This window comes from Microtus oregoni, unplaced genomic scaffold (assembly GCF_018167655.1).
Source record: "Microtus oregoni isolate MIOR12 unplaced genomic scaffold, Mior012 000014F_ref0000157, whole genome shotgun sequence".
Classification (NCBI taxonomy): Eukaryota; Metazoa; Chordata; class Mammalia; order Rodentia; family Cricetidae; genus Microtus; species Microtus oregoni.
Genome location: NW_024543073.1, coordinates 20,716,564 through 20,737,785, shown reverse-complemented (window position 1 = coordinate 20,737,785; position 21,222 = coordinate 20,716,564). Strand labels below are relative to the sequence as shown.

At 44.1% G+C, this 21,222-nt stretch overlaps 2 protein-coding genes across 7 annotated transcripts in view; one reads left to right on the top strand and one right to left on the bottom strand.

The window, feature by feature from the left end:
• The window catches only part of Wdr41 (WD repeat domain 41), a 43,210-nt gene extending 29,201 nt beyond the window's left edge, over positions 1 to 14,009 (top strand). For both annotated transcript variants that reach the window (XM_041663662.1, XM_041663661.1), the window contains 5 exons: positions 2,194 to 2,378; positions 4,259 to 4,380; positions 5,134 to 5,222; positions 6,249 to 6,382; positions 10,504 to 14,009. In XM_041663662.1, coding sequence (XP_041519596.1) covers positions 2,194 to 2,378; positions 4,259 to 4,380; positions 5,134 to 5,222; positions 6,249 to 6,382; positions 10,504 to 10,656 — 683 coding nt within the window. In that variant the 3' untranslated portion in view covers positions 10,657 to 14,009. The remainder of the gene's footprint in view (positions 1 to 2,193; positions 2,379 to 4,258; positions 4,381 to 5,133; positions 5,223 to 6,248; positions 6,383 to 10,503) is intronic.
• Pde8b (phosphodiesterase 8B) overlaps positions 14,005 to 21,222 on the bottom strand; it is a 228,299-nt gene continuing 221,081 nt past the window's right edge. For all 5 annotated transcript variants that reach the window (XM_041663659.1, XM_041663660.1, XM_041663656.1 and 2 more), the window contains 3 exons: positions 19,152 to 19,319; positions 16,928 to 17,057; positions 14,005 to 15,779 (listed from right to left, as the gene is read on the bottom strand). In XM_041663659.1, the coding sequence (XP_041519593.1) occupies positions 15,670 to 15,779; positions 16,928 to 17,057; positions 19,152 to 19,319 (408 nt within the window). In that variant the 3' untranslated portion in view covers positions 14,005 to 15,669. The remainder of the gene's footprint in view (positions 15,780 to 16,927; positions 17,058 to 19,151; positions 19,320 to 21,222) is intronic.

The following is a 21,222-nucleotide window of genomic DNA, read 5'->3' as shown; positions in this document are numbered from 1 at the left end:
GACATAAGCCGACGTTCCTCCTCTCTTCTGGCAAAGGGCTCTATGTATTCATTTCATTCCTTTGCTTGTCCATGCTGCTAGTGTGTATGGCGCTCACAAAGCATTTGCGTTTGTGAGGAATGGATAGAGGGGGGCTGGGAGAGTTTCCTAAGTGGATTTTGATATTACAGGATGAAAGACATCCACTGTTAGCATCAGTGAGGATGTCTGGTGTGAAATCTTCTGAGTGGACTGTCTGGAACTATAAATAAATTACACAGGGAGAATTCTATGCTAAAGTGAATGTCAGTCTTTTGCTTTTAGTGAAAAGATCCACGAGGTCATTGATACTGTGTTCCTGTTGTGTAAAAGAACCACAGAGGGGGCAACTGTGTGGTCTCAAAGTTTTAACTCTGTGTCGATTACAGACCCAGGCCTGGGGTCAAGGAGCGTCTTTTTCATCCTTACTTCTTTGATTTTTTTTTTTTTTGGAGTTGAGTGAAATCAGAGGAGGCCGTGGAAAGATTGGTACTGCTGAAGTACCCCGAACTGCTGCAGCGTTAAAGCTGGAAAGTTGTTTTCCTCCAGAGATCATAGCGAAACTTATTTCCTCCCACAACAAATCCTGTAGTGATTGAGTAGCTGCAGACATTGCTAAGCTACCTATTATGACTCCGAGACCAAGATAAAAATAATATCTGGGATGGCTGGTGACTTTTATTTCTAAGAGATTGTTCATCTGGCTGTGGCAGATTTCTGTCCTGCAGGTTTATTTGACAGATGGAATAATAAAGTTATAATTACCCACCCGTGTGTTCCTAAGTTGTAAATCACTGCGAATTTAAATACTGTTAATGTAGAGTAATACCCATACTCAAGATAACATTATATTTTTTAAGAAATGGCTATATTTACAATTTAATTTGTTTTCTATAATGATCCTCAGTTAACGCATGAGGAATCCAAAGCAGAGAAAGGTTAATGATTTCCTTGAGACTACCTGGCTAGTAGCAGGCAGAGCCGGAACTGTTGCTTGAGCCCTGTGCTCAGTGCAGTGTTCTGTTCTGACTTACCTTAAATATGTAAGGCAGTAATAAATTACACTTGAGAGAGAATGTTTGTCTAGCAGCTGCACAGTATCTATTAACTATATGATGTACAAATTGTCTAGGTCCTTAATTTAACTCTATTTGAGGGTTTTAAAGCTTATTGTTTTACAAGTTATATTCAGAATAAAAATATGATAATAACAAGAAACATGGAATTAAATTAAGAATGAAATTAAAATGAAAATTGTGCCATCATTCAGTATTAAACCCTAGTTCGCATATTTCTGTGTATTTCCTGAGCATATGTAGATGTATGCATTTGTATGTACATGGTTTACTGTTTTATAAGAGTATGGTGCGAACATAGTTCCATGTCAATATAACTGTACTTTTACAGCTTAATTCTCAGTAGCTAATATTATTTTATTTTATGGTTGTCATTTTTACATTAGTCTACAGTTGGATATTTAGGTTGACCTCAGATTCTTAGGATTCTGTCTTGCAGCTTTGAACATATATTGTTTGCCTTTCCCTCAGGATAAATTCCTTCAGACGGAACTGGTGGGTCAGTGTGTTTGTTATTTTACAGTTTGACTCCTCTTAGTAAATAGATCATTTAAAATTTCTTTGATTATTAAAGTAGCTAGAGATGTTATCACATGTTTATTTTCCATCTATTTTCTTAATCTTAGTACTTCCTAGGGTTGGCTTATGTATTGAGTGTAATGAACTGTTTTGAGTTGCTAATTCTCCCCATTTTTAAATCATATGTATATTGGTTTTGTTTTTTAATTTTTTTAATTTTAATTTTTTTTGCCAAGCAGATATTTCCTTATATGTCTTCCCCTGCCCTGCTTCTTTTAGTGTTCTTTAGCCACTCTGTAGTCCTGGAACTACTTATTTAATTGACAATGTTTTTGGCATATCATTTAAAGGAAGATTCTTTTATTTTAATACCTGTAAAAATTGACCAAACATTATAGATGGCCTTTTTATTGGCACAAACTGTAATATTTATCTTCAGTCAGTGAACTATACCTTTGACTTCTTACTGTCATATTAATCTTCCTCTTTAGTTTGTCTAGGTACAATTAGGAAGCCCGTTCACTTTTATTTTTAGCCTAGAGAACATGATGAGTAATGGTGCGCTGGGGAACTTTTCTAGATACAAGTTTCGTCACCGGTTCCCATGTTGGAGAGCTGATCATCTGGGATGCCCTGGACTGGACCGTGCAGGCCTGTGAGCGTAGCTTCTGGAACCCGTCTCCACAGCCAGATGCCCAGCAAGAAATAAAACTCTGCCAAAAGCAAAATGACATTTCTATTAATCATTTCACATGTGATGAAGAGGTAAAAAGTATAAATTATAATTGTTACAAATAAAACCAGCACCTGATATTTAAATCCTAATATGTTAGACATGATTCTGGGCAGCTGGGAGGCTCAAAGGCACTTCAGTGGACAAAGGCACTTGCCACCAAGCCCAGCAACCTGAGTTCAGACAAGATCCACAGAATGGAAAACACCAAGACAGGAATGCACTCGAGCACGCACACACACGCGCGCGCGCGCACACACACACACACACACACACACACACACACACAGTAATGAAAAGGTTACTACCAGTGGTTTCAGGTTCTAAAATGGTCTTATAGTTTCATAAAGAATGGACCACTTGTGTTAAGAAGAGATTTTAGTCCTTGTTCCTAATCTTGCAGGCAAAGAAATTATTGGAACACGAGTTTACATACCTAAGTTGATTTTCAGTAAGTTGTCCCATCGTGTTTGAGGTTCCTATTTGATTTGTTTTCAGTTCTGATCTATGTCCTAGAGAGGGGAAAAGTTAAACCTGTGAGAAACGTCTCCCTTCTAGGTGGCTGGTGTCCTGGTCAGGGTCCCTGGGCAAGAACAGCTGCTGTCTGTCTCTGGCCAGGCAGTAGAGTTTGTGAAGCTCACGCTGTAAAGCCAGCACTGGCACTACTGACTCTTGCCTCTGATCTGAAGGTCTTCTCTCTAAGCCTCAGTGCTTCAGAAAATGTGTTTAAGGGGAGTTACTTATTTCAGTGTTCATAGCCTTTGAGAAAGGGAGCAAAGGAAACCTTTCTTATTTCATTTTGTGCTTTTTATCCTAATTTCCATACTTGTTACCATTTTATTATTTTTGTTGAAAAATCATAAATAGCACTTTTATTTTCTTTGTACTATTTTATGTGCCACCTTTGTGTGTGTGTGTGAGTGTGTGTGAGTGTGTATGTGTGCATGTGTGTTGCTATGTAGGTATTTGCATGCGGTGCTATAGCCAATGCCAGGAGTATGAGTATGGAGGCTGGAGGTCAGTGCCAAGTTTTTTCCTCCATCACTTTTCACATTATCTAATTCTGAAAAACTTAAAAAAATATATATTTCTTTGTATGTTTGCATGAGTATGTGTGTAGGTGTATGCAGTTGTGCTGTGGCTCCCGTGTGACTGTCAAGATAATTTGCAGGAGTTGGTTCTCTTCTCCCATCACACCTGGATCCCAGGGATGAAACTCAGGATATCAAGCTTGGTGGCAGGCGCCTTCCCTCTGAGCCATTTTACCAACCCTTCAGTTTCATACATTTTAACTTGACAGTCTGGAGAGTAACATCCATGCTTTCCCCTCATCCTCAGCAGATGCTGTAAGGTGGAGGTGAAGGGAACATTAGCAAAAACGCTTTCTGAAGACTCAAGTGTCTTAGCAGAAAGGCATTTCTGATGCTAGGTTTAGAACTTTTTCCTTTACCTCTTCAGATGACCTTCGGCTAGTACCACTGCCGCATCTACCTCTTGGGTTGTTCATAGGTTTAAGATGTGCAGTGCAAGTCATTTTGGCTCCATTTCCAGACAAAAGCAACTGAGCAAATCCCCAAGGGTACCATGTTCTCCGGAAGCCCAGGCTGCATGCACCTCGGTACCTTCTGCTGCAGGGCCCTGGTAGCAGCCACCACACCTGCAGTTCGGGTCTCCAGAGAGCACCAAGGCAGAGCTGAGCTGCCCTGTGCAGAGCATTCCTCTGCTTGCTTGGTGTGCTAAGCCTTCCTTGGTGACTTTGACATTGGGGGTGGCAGAGGGCAGGACTGTAATTTTTGTCTGAAGACCGGAAAGGTAACAGTGGCTTCCCAATGTCACAAAGGGGCAGGAAATCTATTATAGTAAAGATTAGTTTTATGCCAATTTCTGAAGTTTCTCCACTCCTGCCCCCCAGAACATATTTGTTGCCGTTGGAAGGGGGCTGTATGTGTATAACCTACAACTGAAGCATGTGATTGCCTGCCAGAAAGCTGCGCATGACTCCACCATCCTCCACATCGTCAGACTCCCCAACAGGTACATTCCCATCTCTCTGCCAAGACGAGACAGTCACGGCTCCGAGGCCCCTAGCGTGATGTCTGCAGTGGCCACATTACCTAGCTCCACGGCTTGACCTTGGTATTCTTTTGGAAATAGAGAATGTTCCATGACTGACTGTAACTGAAGAGTCTGCAGCAATACATGACAGACAGAAATTTACAAGAGCAAGGTTAAATGAATTAGACTGCTGTTTCTTAAAAGAAAATTTTAAATTGTTAATAAGGTTAAAAAACCAGGATCACTTGTAATGTACTATTTTTATATATTCTATAAACTAATTTTTTAATGGTGTTGTATGTTTATGGCTAAAATCGGATGTAGCCCTTGCTGTCTGAGGCTATAAATGAGGGTTGATTTGGCAGTTAAGATTCCACTGATGAAGCCACAGAGTAGGATTTTCCATGCAGCGTCCTTCCGATGAGAGGAACCATGGGAAGAGATGTAAAAAGAGGCGGGAAGGAGGAGACTGCTTAGGATATTGTGAGACTGCTTAGGATATTGTGTAGTTTGTGTCATTTTTCTGAATAGTCTTTAAAAAAAATGGAGATGATATTTGACGTCACTTGAGCCAACATCACAGGGTGTAATGTGTGCTTTGCCAAACTGTGATGGTCTGTCTTGTCCACAGCTGACTGCAGTCAGTTGAGGGCTCCAGCGATTTCAGCAGCTAGCACTCGGCCTTCCAAGTACTCTTTCTGGCTTTTTCTATCTGGCTTTTTATTCTGACAGGCAGTTAATCTCATGCTCAGAAGATGGCAGTGTACGCATTTGGGAGGTCCGAGAGAAACAGCAGCTGCCAGCCGAACCTGTCCCAACAGGTGCGTGCCCAACCCCACAGAGCATGCTGTTCCTGCTCCCTCCCTCCTTTCTTTCTCCTCCCCTTCTTCCTTCCTTTCTCATCTCATCCAGCAGGAAGATGAGAGGTGACAATGAGGAACCCCAGGAGCGGCATAGAATGTGCCCCATGCAGGCATCAGACACTGGCAGCATGCCGCTGGTGCTTGGAATTAGGAGTTGGCATCTGAATTTCACTTCAGTGTAAAACTATCTCTTTATTTCAATTGAAGTCGATTGCAATTTTATTATTTTGAGAGAAAACTAAATTTTACATAATTCAAATGACCAGGTAGCCTACTGAAGTAATTACATACCTATAATATTGTCTATATTTCTGACTGACACAAAACTTGTATGATTGATAGAAAAGCATTATTAACACTCAATGTGATCTACGGAAAAAAAAAACAAAACAACTTGCCTTTCCTTGTTAATGTCATAATCTCCCGAGCTCTTTTAGGGGTTTGGTTTGAAAAATGAGTCTGGATATTTGAATGAATTTAACTATTAATCCTTAATATGTCAAATACTGGTGTTCTTAATTTCTTGTCTTTTTCAGTTTACTTGAAGTTCTGGGATTCTCTCTCTCTCTCTCTCTCTCTCTCTCTCTCTCACACACACACACACACACACACACAGAGAGAGAGAGAGAGAGAGAGAGAGAGAGAGAGAGAGAGAGAGAGAGATTTCCCTCTGTTTTGTTGATATGTCTTCTCCCTGATTTTCGAGGATTACATAAAACCTTCAAGGCTGCTTACTTCTCTTACATTCCAATGTCTGTCTGTTTTTTTGGTGGATGAGTAGGGGCTGTAGAAAAGATGTGGAGCTAGGCAAGGTAAGAAAAATACAACATAATATATCCACAGGTCCTGGCTAGTGTCTAGTGCTGTCAGCTTAGCCCTTGACACATGTAAGTGTGAGACACGATTTTATTGAAATTTTCTGCTTTTCAGTAAGGAAAAAGCACAGGAGCTTTTGAAATGACTGAAATGATTGTATTTTTGTAGGGTTTTTTAATATGTGGGGCTTCGGAAGAGTGAACAAACAAGCCAGCCAGCCTGTTAAAAAGCAGCAAGAAAATGGCACTACGTGTTCCCTGGAGCTCATCGGAGACTTGATCGGCCACTCATCCTCCGTGGAGGTACTACTTTTAGTAGGCGTGCAGTGCAGGCAGCTCCTGCTTTTGCAGCATGGTTCTTTTCTCATGCAGTTGCTGTAATTAAGACTCACATTCTCGGCTGTAGGCTTTGGCAAGATAAGAATCAGAATAAGATAGTGATAGTACAAGTGGTTAGGGTCCTCCTTCTTACAGATAGGATTTGAGGAAGTAAACAATGTATTGGTTTAAGAACGAGCTTAGTCTCCACTGTATAGGAGGTGAAGCTAGCTGATCAATCTTGGGCAATGTTGGTGACTTTGACTATGTATCACAGCAGTCACCAGAGGACATGCAGAATGTTGTGGCTGTGTGTGTGTAGGGTAAGAGCCTGAACAGAATCTAATTCCAGGGATCATAGCCAAATTTAGGATTGGAGCACTGTTTCCAGCTGCTATTGATTAACCCTAGTGATAGACCCTGTTACTGCGTCACTTTGCATTATGAGGTTCAGGAACTATGCGGAGGAGTCTCCCTTGTGGAACTGCAGACACATTAATAATTGACAGTAAGCTCCATTGTCTGCAACGAGTGAGGGAACTGATGGCAATGAAGGGGTGATGGGAACTGGAACAGCTTAAGAATAGCAGTGAGGGGGCCCTAAGGGATGCATTTCCTGAATTGGCCAGTTAGGAACAAATTACTTTTAATTTGGGTAGGCATCCATACTTAGAAGCAGCAGCCACAGCGACCATTGACCATTTCCTGAAGTTTAAAAAGAGGTATAAAATGCAACCCTTGTCCTCACAGATCTGATACTTCAGTAGAGAGGAAGGAAAAAGACCCAGTGAGCTCCTAATCAAGACTACTTCGGCTGACCCTGGTGAAAAGCAGCCAGGGAGTTAAAAGGAACACTTCTTGCTGTATCCTGTAGAATTTTCTAGAGACAGAGGATTTGAGATGAGCCTCAGTGTAGCATGAGGGGCCCGCTTGTTGGGGTTTCTATCCCGCCTAGTACCCCACAGCTGGCAAGCCCCAAAAAAATCACACAGAAATCTCTATAAGTTATAAAACTGATGGACCCATTAGCACATTCTTCTTATTAGCTCTTGTAGCTTATATTAACCCAGTATTCTTATCTATGCTGCTAGCCACACGGCTCAGTACCTTTCTCAGCCGGGGAGGTCACATGTTGCCTCTTCGGTGGTCTGGGCTGGACTGGGGAATGCGCTTCCTCTTTCCTATAATTCTCCTGTTCTCATCGCCCAGCCTCTACTTCCTGTCTGGTTGACCCGCCTATACTTTCTGCCTGGCCAGTCAGTGTTTTATTAAAATACATAATTGACAGAATACACATAATTCTCCCGCACCACCTCAGAGGCTAGGTTGGACTAAAAGGTACACAGCCAAGGCCCTGTGCAACCTCTCTTGTTGGGTGCTGTACCTTACTCATCTTCGCTGTCCTTTAAGATGTAGCTCAGGGCTTTGTTTTGGCTTCGTTTTGGCTTGGGTGGCTGTGGTGCAGGTTACAGATGGTGAGCATCCATGTGGTAGACCACAGGCATAGACAGTGTGTTGGCTGTGGTGCAGGCTACAGATGGTGAGCATCCATGTGGTAGACCACAGGCATACACAGTGTGTTGGCTGTGGTGCAGGTTACAGATGGTGAGCATCCATGTGGTAGACCACAGGCATACACAGTGTGTTGGCTGTGGTGCAGGTTACAGATGGTGAGCATCCATGTGGTAGACCACAGGCATAGACAGTGTGTTGGCTGTGGTGCAGGTTACAGATGGTGAGCATCCATGTGGTAGACCACAGACATAGACAGTGTGTTGGCTGTGGTGCAGGTTACAGATGGTGAGCATCCATGTGGTAGACCACAGGCATACACAGTGTGTTGGCTGTGGTGCAGGTTACAGATGGTGAGCATCCATGTGGTAGACCACAGGCATAGACAGTGTGTTGGCTGTGGTGCAGGTTACAGATGGTGAGCATCCATGTGGTAGACCACAGGCATAGACAGTGTGTTGGCTGTGGTGCAGGCTACAGATGGTGAGCATCCATGTGGTAGACCCCAGGCATAGACAGTGTGTTGGCTGTGGTGCAGGTTACAGATGGTGAGCATCCATGTGGTAGACCACAGGCATAGACAGTGTGTTGGCTGTGGTGCAGGTTACAGATGGTGAGCATCCATGTGGTAGACCACAGGCATACACTGTGTTTTGGTGGATTGGTCAGATGGAATAATTGGGTTTCCACCAACACCAATCAAAGAAAAAGCCGAAAGAAGTAAGGCCAAGGAAATTGGGCTTTATTTTTAAAATATTGGGGACTCATTGAACATACTAAGAATGTTTTATGGGTGTTTGCCTGCAGTGCCCAAGAAGGCAAGAAGAGGGTGTTGGGATCCCCAGGGACTGAATTACAGCTGGTTGTGAGGTATCATGTAGGTTCTGGGAATCGAACCCAGGCCTTCTGGAAGAGCAGTCAGTGCACTTAACAGCTGAGCCATCTCTTCAGCTCTTCCTGCCACACACACACACTTAAAAGTTTTAAGGATAGAGGAGACCTTAGAAATGGCGCATTTGTCATTAGGTAAGTGAGAGGGTTAGGAAGTCCTTGAAAGCATTCGCATTTTCACCTCCTTGCTGCCCCCCAAGGCTTTCCATACTCTACACGCATGGCAAGTACCTGTCACCAAGCTACCCCCCATCCTGCATTTTTAAAAAGCTCTTCTGACTTCATTGGCAAGTTCAGATCCTGTTGCTAGCAGGTGCTGCCTCCTGAATATCCTCAGGGCTTTTGTGCTCTCACCCTCTGCGCATGCCCTGAGGACCCTGGCTCCTGAGAAAGTTTGCTCCTATATTTCTCCCTTCTGCTCTGTAGTCATCAGTAAGTCCCGACCTTTGACCCTACTCTCTTGTCCCTGGCTTTTGTTCGGCTCATCCCTTCTTACACTGGGTCCTAAAGGGCCTCGCCCTAGTTTAGTCCTAGGTCTCTCTCTAGCCCCATTCTCTCCATCCACAGCATCCTCCTTTGTCGGATCTGCACTGGCCTCCATGTTCTTCCTTCTCTAGCACATCCTTTCCCCAGTTACTGCTGCATCTCCACTCTTCTGAGTTTCGGTGACATGCATGCTACAGGGCAGAACTGATTAGAATCTCTCATCAGTATCCCAGTTGTTACAGCTGGCCCGGCTTTCAAGCACTGGTACCCCAGTTGTTACAGCTGGCTCTGGCTTTCAAGCACTGGTACCCCAGTTGTTACAGCTGGCCCGGCTTTCAAGCACTGGTACCCCAGTTGTTACAGCTGGCCCTGGCTTTCAAGCACTGGTACCCCAGTTGTTACAGCTGGCCTGGCTTTCAAGCATTGGTACCCCAGTTGTTACAGCTGACCCGGCTTTCAAGCACTGGTACCCCAGTTGTTACAGCTGACCCGGCTTTCAAGCACTGGTACCCCAGTTGTTACAGCTGACCCGGCTTTCAAGCACTGGTACCCCAGTTGTTACAGCTGGCCCTGGCTTTCAAGCATTGGTACCCCCAGTTCTTGCAGCTGGCCCTGGCTTTTAAACTGAAGTCTCTCAGTAAATGCTGTGTGCTGACACATCACCTCTGCTTTACAGAGATCGCTGAAGTCAGTGTTTATCTCAGGGAATTTCATTAGTAGCCATACTAGTAAATAATGCAAGTGTGAGGGGACCCAGACCTGACAGAATCAAACTAAAGCCCATATGTGAATAATTAATTGTGGTAAACCCAGATGATACCTTGAGAAATCGCTGTTACTGTTGTTCTGTAGTTGATCAACAAAATCCATTAAAATGTTAGATACTGGCTGTACTGACAGGTTTTGAAAAGAAAAGTTTCCCGAGGCTAGGTGGCATATGCCTGTAATCCTAACACTCAGGAGGCTAACAGAGCAGGAGGTTGTAGGCTTCAAGCTAGCCCAGACTGCATAAGTGAGCCCTGGCAAAGGTTAGGGGCTCAGTGGTAGAACAGCCACAGGAGACCCTGGCTTGGATCACCAACACTGAAACAAGAGAGTCACTCATTAGAGACTTTGCATTCAAATCCAGAGAGACCTCCTCGTCTGTTAGCACACACAGTGACTAGTGTTAGCCTCTTCTTGATGGTCTTGAACTAGTGTTTCAATTTATTTTACAGATGTTTCTATACTTTGAAGATCATGGACTAGTGACATGCTCTGCAGATCATCTCATTATTCTGTGGAAAAATGGAGAGCGAGAATCTGGACTCCGAAGTATAAAGTTATTTCAGAAGCTAGAAGAGGATGGTGACCTACACCCCACTGTCTAGTTGAAGGATCGCACAGATACATGAGCCTTGACCATCAAATGAAGAGCGGAACTCTGAAAGCCGCTACACACTGATCACTTAGATTTGTAATGTTCTTCTTGCCTATGAAGTTCTGTCTGTCTATCAGGAGCAAGTGTGTCCACCTAAGGACACAGCACAGGTTTCTGCTGGACCTTGCTGCCGTGGCATAGTGGGTGCTGTGTTTTGTTTCGTAAAGTGATTGGGGAAAAGGGAACTGTAAAGCTGTCCCATTCTTTAGGTTTATCTATTTAGGGTTCCTTCAAAGACTGTTTGGGAGTTGTCAGGATAGATCTATCCGTTCTGCTAATTCTCCTACTCTCTAGTAGCTATCAGTGTTCACTAGAATTAAATTTGAGTATTAGTCAAAAAAGAATTATTTTCTTTAAGTACAACACTTCTTTTTGGTACTAATTTAAGTCACTGAAAAAAAGATCCCATTGTCCCTACTAAAATCCCGCTGTGCTTCAGTCCACAGGGTACATTTCTTTCTCAGTGTGAACCGGCCTGGGCAGTTACTGGCCAGAATAGTTCTCGGGTGTTTCTCTGATGAGTCCAGGGTTAGGAAAGACACAGCGCTTTTCTGAGGTCAGGAACTGCAGCTAAATTGCCCTAATCATCTCCTTTCCTTTGTGTTAATATAAAATGTTCAAGGACAGACCCACCTTTTGGGTCTTTGAAGATCCACTAGGACTGGACCATCTCCGTTGCCCTACCAGCCTATGGCACTATTCTCACTTTTGGCACTGAAACATAAAATGTCTTCTGTACTGCAGTGAGGATTACTCTTGTTGATTAGGGAGTCTTATTCAAGACAGACAGAATGTGGGATGTTAGGCACCTGATCCTTCTCCAGGAAAACGCCTACGTACTTGTGTGTGCACATGTGTGTACTATGCTCCCTGGATGGATGCTATAAATTCTTGTTTCCACTGGTTTCAGCTTTCACCGCTGCCTACGAAGATTGGTAGCATTAGGATGGTAGGTAGATCAGTGGCAAATGTTAGGAATGAGGAAACCAAGGCCTGTGGAGGCTAGCTTGTTCTCCAGCACCCGTTGTTATCACTGAACACCCATAAAAAACAGACAGGTTGGTGTAGGAGGTCCTTCTGTATTTGTGTTGCTTTCATTGGTTAATCAATAAAGAAACTGCTTGACCTGATAGGGCAGAACTTAGATAGGCGGAAAAGACAAAAGTGTATTCTGGGAGAAAAAAAGCAGCAGATAGAGCCAAGGAGCCATGAAGCTTCTGCCTGAGACTGACGCTGGTTAGAATCTTTCCTGGTAAGCCACAACCTTGTGGTGTTACACAGATTGGTAGAAATGGGTTAGATCAGGATGTGAGAGTTGGCCAAAAGAGGCTAGCTATAATGGGCCAGGCAGTAATTTAATTAATACAATTTCTGTGTGGTTATTTCAGGGGTTAAGCAGGCCGGGCGGCCGGACACAACCCACACCTCTTACAATAACAGATGAGGCTGAGAAGACTTCATGGTGACCATGCCAGGAAAATCAGCATTTACAGTCCTTGCTGCTGTTGTAGTTCACAATGAAAATAGCTTTGTTGGAAAGAATAATATTAAAATGTAAGCTACCTTAATGAGGACAGAGCAGCATGCGAATGAGAAAAAAGACAGTGTCTTTTAGCCAGCATACCATTGTTATTTGAGGAGTCAACACAGGAGGCAGCTTTCTTGCCATTCTTCCTGAGGATGAGCTATGAGCAGCGTCTGCTCTATGCATCAGCTCACTGGCACTTGGGCTAATTTATTTTAGACTCACTTAAAGCTTTGAATTTTGCTCTGTAGATGGACTTCCCCCTTTTACTAGCGAGTTTTTCCTTTGCAAATTTTATATTAGGCCATTAGCTAGTAAGGATGTCTTCTTAAATGATAAAAGACAAAGTATTCATATGGTTTTTGTTGCTTTTCTGTTTTGTTTTTTATACCTGTTTCCTAACCTGATTTGGATTCCTGTTTTGTGGTGGAAATCTACTCAAATTGAATGGCTGAAGTCATCCTTAAGTTTTTTCTTTTTAAATTTTGTCTCCTCTGTGTGTGTTCTTTTGTTTTTTGTTTTGTTTTGTGTTTTGATACAGGGTTTCACTGTGTAGCCCTGGCTGTCCTGGAGCTAGCTCTCGTAGACCGGGCTGGCCTCGAACTCACAGAGATCCTCCTGCTCTGCCTCCCGAGTGCTGGGATTAAAGGCGTACACCACTACTCCCAGCCACGCTTGAGTTTTAAGAGCAGACAGGATTGGAGTCCAGCATTGCTGTTGTTCCATTCCATTTGACCAGTTTCCCACCGCTGAGAAACTGGTCAAATAGAGTGTTCTCCAGCCTAGGGGAGACCTTGTGTGAGTGTCCCGAGGTCAGGGAGACGAGCATGATAAGGTGACCATGGCAAGGATCAGCACCTTTGCTCTTCGGTAGTTACATGTAGACCGTTCCTAGGACTTGAACTTGCAATTTAGAGGAAGAAAATTAGAGCTAAGGCCAGTATATATTATGTGCGTGTTTCCTCTACTTCAGTCACCTAGCTGTCTGTACCAGATCAGTGTGTACAGTGTGCCTTGTTGTCGCCCTTAAAATACTTGGAGCTGGGTCTCTAGGTGCATCTGTGCAGCACAGGCTTGTCCACTGCTCACAGGCTGGATAGATTCCAAGTGTACTGATACCATCTTTCTTTGCTGGGGAGGGTAGCCACCCCTAACTGAGGAGTGGCTGAAACAGTTACCGTTCTGGCTCATGTAAGATTTTACACCAACTTCCCTCTTCGGCAGAGTAATTAATAATAGTATTAACATGACTTTCCTTTATGTTTTCCTAAGTTAATGTATGTCCTCACCACACATGGTGTCACAGTAAACAGGAGTGAGAGACACTGACAGTAGTTTATCTGTGTCACATCGATACGTATCTGAGATGCAGGAACATTACCTGAAAGTCCATGATTCTAGTAAATTGGAAAAATGTGCCTCTTAGCAACTCAGAAGATGGCTGTAATTTACACTGGTAGTGAGGAGATCACACTGAAACTCTAGCACCTCGATATCTCAGGGCACTTAATATCCACATGTTACTAGCATTTGAGGTTAGCATGAAGTTGATACGGCATATCACTGAGCAAGCTGTAATGTTGCATATAGGAGATGCCAGGTGCCTGGCCAGTGTTCCCTGCTGAGTGGAACTGAAAGCAGGCTCCTCAGAGAAAGATTGTCCTTGCTCCAGCCAGCTTCTGAAGCCCAAAGAGATCCTGTGCTCTGACCTCAGTGTTCTGGAAACAGACTGATAACTCGTGAAATAAAAGACACTAGGACCCCAAATTTGAAATTATGAAAAGTTTAGGCCAAAGAGATAAAATAAAAACAGCTGTTGGGAATGAAAAATGACTGTAAGAATTTAGTTACAAGAACTTGACAAAAACATTTCCTCACATGTACACAATGCGGCAATACAATACAAAGCCAGCTCTGTCCCCGCCGGTGAATCAAGGCCTCCTGCCGTCTAGCAAAAATAATTTAGATGCTTTTCTGTGCATGGAATTGTCATATATGTTTACACTTCGGTACAAAACATAGAAAAAAACATTGGCACATTACATAGTGATAAGTTATCTTTTTCTTCTCCATGTACCGAGTTTTTACATAGCCTGCAGTCCAATTTTCATTTGGGAAAAATGTAGCTACTGATTCAATCAGTTCGGTTTCTATACCTCTTAAAAATGCATCATGGGGTACAGATAAAATAAAACTAAGGTATTTCATTTACTTAGTTTCTGATATTCGTAATACACAGAGAAGGGATTGCTGATAAAAGAGAAAGGAAAAATCTCGAGTCTGACTTTATGCTGAGCACAGAAGGTTGTGAAAAGAGTCGTATAAAAATATGCCCTTGTGCTTTCAGCCTTACATACAATTAATAGCTTAAAATAGTGTTTACTGCCTCTCTGTATGCCTGTCTTCCGATATATTTACATTTCCCGCAATCCCTTTTTACATCAGTAAAGCAAATGGCATGATCTCAAATATAAATTAAGAATATCTGAACCTTGAAACTTTCCCATTTCCTCCCCAAATTCAGATGTACAGGTAATGCCCAGAAAATTCTAGGGGCGAAGATCCAGGGCGTTTAGATTATTTTAATAAAAATCTTTGAACAACAAATATATATATATATATATATATAAATTTTTCTTCTCTTAAGTTTTTTTTTTTTTAAAGCTTGCTCACGAGCATTTGTATTTAATGGCTTTTATAGATACTCTTGACGTGTGTCCGTGAGCCTGAAGCCGGGGACACTCAGGCAAGCTCCCGCTCCTTCCCCATCAGTTGGCCTCCTATAAGGTGAGTCCCTTCCAGGAATGAGGGCTCCGCAAGTGGCTGACGCCCATCAGAGGGACACTCACCAGGCCAAGGCTGTGTTCTCACATGGGCATCACGCTACCTGCCATGTAGTCATGGCAGCCGTGATGCTAACTAGTTTAGCGATAATCTCGTCCTCATTCTGCGCATCTTAGAGTAGCTTCTTTTCTTACATATATCTGCTCAGAGAAGCTTTTTAGGAACCCTTCATACTCCTGCCGCCGAGGAAAGTAGTGCAGCTAAATCTCAGTAGTGAGTGTCCCGGTGGACACTGGCCAAGTGGCATGGTCTCCATCAGGATGGACTCACAGACGCCAGGTTCTCTGCTTCTGTGTCCTGCGTGTAACTACAGAGAGTCAGCTCCATGGTTTTGTAAGGGCACGCACAGCGTGGCAGAGGAGACTGCCAAGCGGTTCGTTTTGTCATTAAGTGATTTAAAAGAACATATTTTTACTGATGGAATATAACTTTCTGAAAAATGAAATTTGGGGGCGTGCATGACTCATAACAGCTATTAAACACTAGCTCCTTAATCTACACCTGTTCTCATCATACAGAAAAGCCTCTTGTTCACACGACTCTGCAGTTCACAGTGTCCATCGTAGATCCAGAGGCCCCTTCTCTGGCCTGGCTTTAGCTGTCAGATGGAAGTCTCAGACTTTTGCACTTGAGGTCATCCAGTGTCTTCCAGTGTTTGTAGTTATCTGCCAAGTGCTGCATCAGGGCTGGCAGGTGTGCAAAGGCTGCAGGGACATGAACAGAATCCAGAGAAACCCATTACACTAAGTTGGATCTTGGGAGTACTTACTAGGTTTAGCCTTGGGGAGCAGAAGTAGAGAAGATAGTATCCTGCTTGACATACAATCTTGAGGACCTGAGCGCAGTCCACAGACCATATAAAAAAGCTGGCCATGGTAGCATGCACTTGTAATCCCATCTTTGGGGAGGTAACAAAAAGATCCCTGGGGCTCACTAGCCAGTCAGCCAGCCTGCCTAATCCAATTGGGAGGTTCCAGGCCAATAAGAAGCCCTGTATAAAGACAAAAGCGGCTGGCTCCTGAGGTACAACACCTGAGGATGAACTTTGACGTCTGTTTGCATGTGTACCCCACAAAAAGAACAGGAGGACAGAGATCCCCAAGGCCTTGGGCTGCAAGTCAACATATGTATGAAAACACTAGTTTTCTTTCTTTGATTTATTTATTTATGCTGGACGGTGATGGCACATTCCTTCAATCCCAGCATTTGGGAGGCAGAGGCAGGTGGATCTCTGTGAGTTTGAGGCCAACCTGGTCTGCAAGAGCTAATTCCAGGACAGGCTAGGACACAGGGAAATGCTGTCTCAAAAAAAAAAAATCATTTGTTTGTTTTGTAGTGCTAGGAGTTGAACCCAGTAGGCAAGCACTCCTCCACTCTGAGCTGTGAGCGACGGCCCAGTTAGCTGCTGAAATAAACAGGCTTTTTATGTAACTCTCTTGAACCTGAAATTCACAGAGAATGAAATACATTTTACTTAATGGGCTTTCTTCCAGTGTGAGAATGAAACAGTTGTGCACTTTGGGAAGCTGTCCTCTGAAAAGTGAAAAAGTGAAGACTTACTCATCCAGGTAACACTCGTTCACTGTGTTTGTGCACTCAGGATTGTGTCGGACGCTGGGATGCCCCTACTCTAGCTGCTCGCAAAGGGCTCAGAATACACACACACACACACACACACACACATAGATGTGTGTATTTATGTTAAAAACATTTTCACAGTTTTGTTTATAACAAAATGAAATATATATTTATATTTTGTTTATCTTTAGGCCCAGCCCAGGCCCCTAAAGGTGATCTTCATTAAGTGTAACAAAAATGTTCTTTGTGGGTGATAAAACAGCATCTAACTTACCATCCCAAGCATCAAACATGTCTGTTATGAAGTAGTCGATGAAGGAGATCTGGGACTTGGGGATGCTGCAGGTATTGCGGTCGAACACTGGCATCACTACAGGTAGCCCCTGCCTCTTCTCCTCATCGGTCTGTGATGAGAGAAAAACAAAAACACCACTGCATAGGGCTGTGGGGCACATGGCAAGCCTTCATAGTCATGGCATGGTTCCCAGAAGAACCTCAAGGTGCAGAGTTTAGCAATTTCCTGAGTTGACCCGCTTGACCGTGTTCGGGTCTCCTTGCTCTCAGATTCCTCTCTGTCCCTCCACTTTCCACTCTCTCCTCTCTTGAACTCAAGACCTAAGGAATGTGAGGAGAGTGTTTTCCACAGAGCTGTGTCACACTGGCCCTCATGGCACACTGTGCTCCCTGAAGCACTGATCTAGTCGAATTTAGCCCCTTTTTCTCTAATCTGTTTTTATTTCTGAAAAGTCAGATCTGAACTCCTACTCAGCCAGCACTAATTGACATTTGCAGCAAAGGTCAAACTGCTGCTGGCCCATGAAACGGAGGCGGTGGACGACACAAGGCAGGGACAGTAGTCACTGATGTCCTGGCTGCATGCTTGCAGGTTTGGGTTTGTAACTGGCTTCCCTTAAAAATGACACATACAGCTATGAGAATGACCTGCTTTTAGCATCTTAGCCATTCAGGATACATCTTTTGACTGTTCTGCCTGGCGAGACGGCAAGCACGGGAAGCCTTTGTGCTGCAGCCACAGCCGAGGTGCCTCTAGTACGAGGACTTTCAAAGTTGAGCAAAGAGCTGAATGTGGCATTTTTTGCCCCAGGAGCATCAATGCACAGCTGTCAAGGTGCCTGGGAATCTGAGTGTGCCGCGTGTTGTGGTGTGTGCTTGAAGCTGAATGGTGAGATTCACATCTCCTGATAATGCCTGGAGCTCACCCCAGGCCTCCTTTGCAATCTGATTTCCAGATCATACTGGTGCTATCTCTATGTTCTTACTAGAGAAAAGGACACCTAAGTTGGAAGCTTTGGTCAGAAAATTTAAGAGTGGAACATCCTCCCAGTGTCAGTAACTAGGAGTAAGGCTTCAAATTCTTTCCACGTGGGTCCCAGGAAACCTGTTCATGACTTCCAGCTCAGCTCACACAGTTCATCAAGGAGCCTTAAAATATCCACTGGTATTCTTGGAGTAATTGGTCCATACCCATCCTCTCTACTCCCTCATACCCCTCTCCAACATGGGTAAGCTCAGAAGTGCCTGTCCTATTTTTCTGCAGTTCAGAGGCTCCTTCTCAACCAGCCCTGCCGTACAATGTCAGCTATTCTTGATCCCGCCTCAGTAATGCGTTCCAGCCAGAGAGCGCACCGCCCCTATGCAGCTCCTACAGCTGCTTCCAGTTTGTCTTCCGACACACGCCAGTCTTTAGAGTTTTCCTTTGAAGTAGGACTCTACTTCAAGAGCCATCTGGCAGTTTACTGTCTTCTGGAGTTTTCTTTTTTTGTCCTGTTTTTAATTTTTAAATCCTTCAAAAAATACAACTCTAATCTCACTGTGTAAAGCCTCTTTCTCCTTTAGGAAAAAATGTGAATCCCTGAAGAATCTAGCACAGATACATCCTTGGGAGTAGTTTTTAGTATGTATATGTATGCATACATGTGATTATTGTGTGTGGCATATATGTACCTGTGTGTTTTGATGTACATGCACAAAGGGATATCAGGGGCCCTGCACTATCGATTATTTTTTCCACCTTATTCATATGAGACAAAATCTCTCTGACTCTAGAGCTGAGCTGGTGCCTAGCAAACCCCAGTGGTCCTGTCTCTTCCCTCTGACCTGCTGGGGTAAAAGATGCTCACATGGCCATGTCCTGCTTCTTTGCATGGGTGCTAAGATTTGAACTTAAGTCCTCATGTTTGTGTAGCAAGTGCTCTTACCCACGGAGCCATCTCCCTGCCCCCTGCCCCTTAGATCCAATGTTCTACCTATGTCTATATCTGTGAACTTATTAAAGCTCAGGGTCTAACAATTACAGAATTTCCTTACATTAGAGGGCTTTGGTCAGTGACTAGTACATTGACCTGTCTCTTGAGAGAAGCCCAAGTCTGCTCTCGCCAGAGCTGAGGTATGTCCTTTCCAGAGAAGAGGCATTCGCTAGCTGTGGCCCCGGGGCCTGTTCCTAGAAGGAAAGGGACACTTCTCACACAGCAGCACACCTGTGCAAAGTACTCCTCGGAGATTCTCCCTGCCCACTCGATGCACAGGTCCAAGGGGCGGCACGGGTTGGCCACGTCAGCACACTTGATCATCATGCGCTTGATCAGGATCTGGTTCTCGGGGAAGTTCTTCCCAGTCGGGTTGCACTCACAGTCGCTGCCCTCGCTCTGGAAAACACGATCAGATCAGCGCTGCTGAAGCGGCAGAGGCTAACTAACTCACCAGGAGCATGGCTGTGGTTGCGACTTAGCAAAGGGAACTGCAGGATTCCCACAGCCCTATATAACATGCTAGCGTGGTCTTTAGACGCCATCAGTGTAGTATAGAATTTAAAAGGTGGAACAATCCCTGTCACCACCCGTTCGCTCACTCACAACCTTCTCAGACACGACAGCTCCAAGGCTCTGTGTGTTCTGAGCAGTTTAGGAGAGTACCCTAAAAAGGGTCTTCTCTGACTCCTCAGAAATGTGTTGAAAACGCAACTTTCAGCTACTTCAATGCATCAAAAGTAGGAAAGCTGTGACTTTTCGATTACTTTTTTGTTTTTGCTTGTTTCTCCTCACTGTCTTCCCACCCCCACTCCTTAAGGCATGTATACATTTGTGTGTTTTCTTGGCGGATTCTCCCTGAGAGATAATTAGTGTGAGGTGTGAAACATAGACACTGGGCCAAAACACGATGTGGATGTGTGTTCAGCAGCCTCTGAAAACATGATTGTACACCAGGTAGTGTGTACCTGGTGGGGCAGTGCCAGCAGCCCTGGGGCATGCAAGCAGGTAGGTGAAGATGTATGCATTCGCACGCTAGTTGCACAGAGCCGGGAAAAATATTTGGTTCCAAAGGCACCATCGGTTTGTACGAAACAGTTAATCAGCTCTCCGGAGCTCTGCCAAGCTGAAAGACAGCATGACGTGTAGTGGGACTCTGTTTCGAGGCTGGTCCTATTTATTGGATCCCTGATGGGGACACTGTTCTGGGAGCTGTTCTCCCAGCACCTTGAGACGACTCCTTTACCACAGATGATGTGGCGGGGAGGAGATCTCAAATGGAGCTGGAGGCATGGAGAGAGGACCTTCCTGAGTCTAAATTCTGTCATCCTGTAGAGTGGTCTGCTCAACACATTGCAATGCTTGTTCCCCTCCATCCTTGGTTGGAAGAAAAGCCCTGGCATTGTGTGGTGGAGTCCGTGAGAGATGGGGCTCGACACAGGTGAGGTGGACACTGGTCCTCTCCCTAGGTGATGGGTTCTCCAGACAGTGTCCTCATTAATCATCAAGTAATCTTTAAAATGTTTATTCTGCCTTTTCCAGGGTCTTTTTCACAAGACTAGAAACTGCTTTAGCAGAGCTATGGACAGCTTTTATGGCTTCTGAGGATAGTTGACTTTATCTTAGCAAGGAATGAACATTACGTCTGTGTTTATAAAGCGCACATTTGTCGGGCCCACAAAGCAGGTTCATGGTAAATTTCTCTCTTCTTAAAATTTTTATTTAAGAAAAAAAAATTATATACTTTATTTTGATTATCTTTCCCTTCTCTAGATCCTCCCCACCTCCCTTCAGTTTTTCTTGTCAGTTTGTCTCTCTTGGTTTTCATTTTATTTTTTTGAAAGAGGGCAGGGGAAGCAGGAAGAGGAAACACTTCTGTACTAGTTGGCTTTAACTGTCAAGAAGCAAATCTCAACTAGAGGATTGCCCAGTTCCTATTGGCTGATAGCTCATCTCTGGGAGACTATCTTGATTGGTAATGGCTCACCCAGTTCCCATTGGCTGACAGCTCATCTCTGGGGGACTGTCTTGATGGGTAATGGTTGTGGGAAGACCATCCTACTGTGGGTGGCACCATCCCCCAGGAAGGGTTCTGACCTGTAAGACAATTGGCTAGGGGTGAACTGCTCAATGAGTTAGTAAGCTTCCTTCTGTGGTGTCTACCACACTTCCTTGACTGGGAGTGAGTTCCCTGGTCAAACACTGCATGAACGAGCAAGCATCTTTGCCTGCAGGTTCCTGTCTTAACGTCCCTCAGTGAGAGACTGTCCAAGAAGCCAAATAAACTTTTTCTTCCCTAACG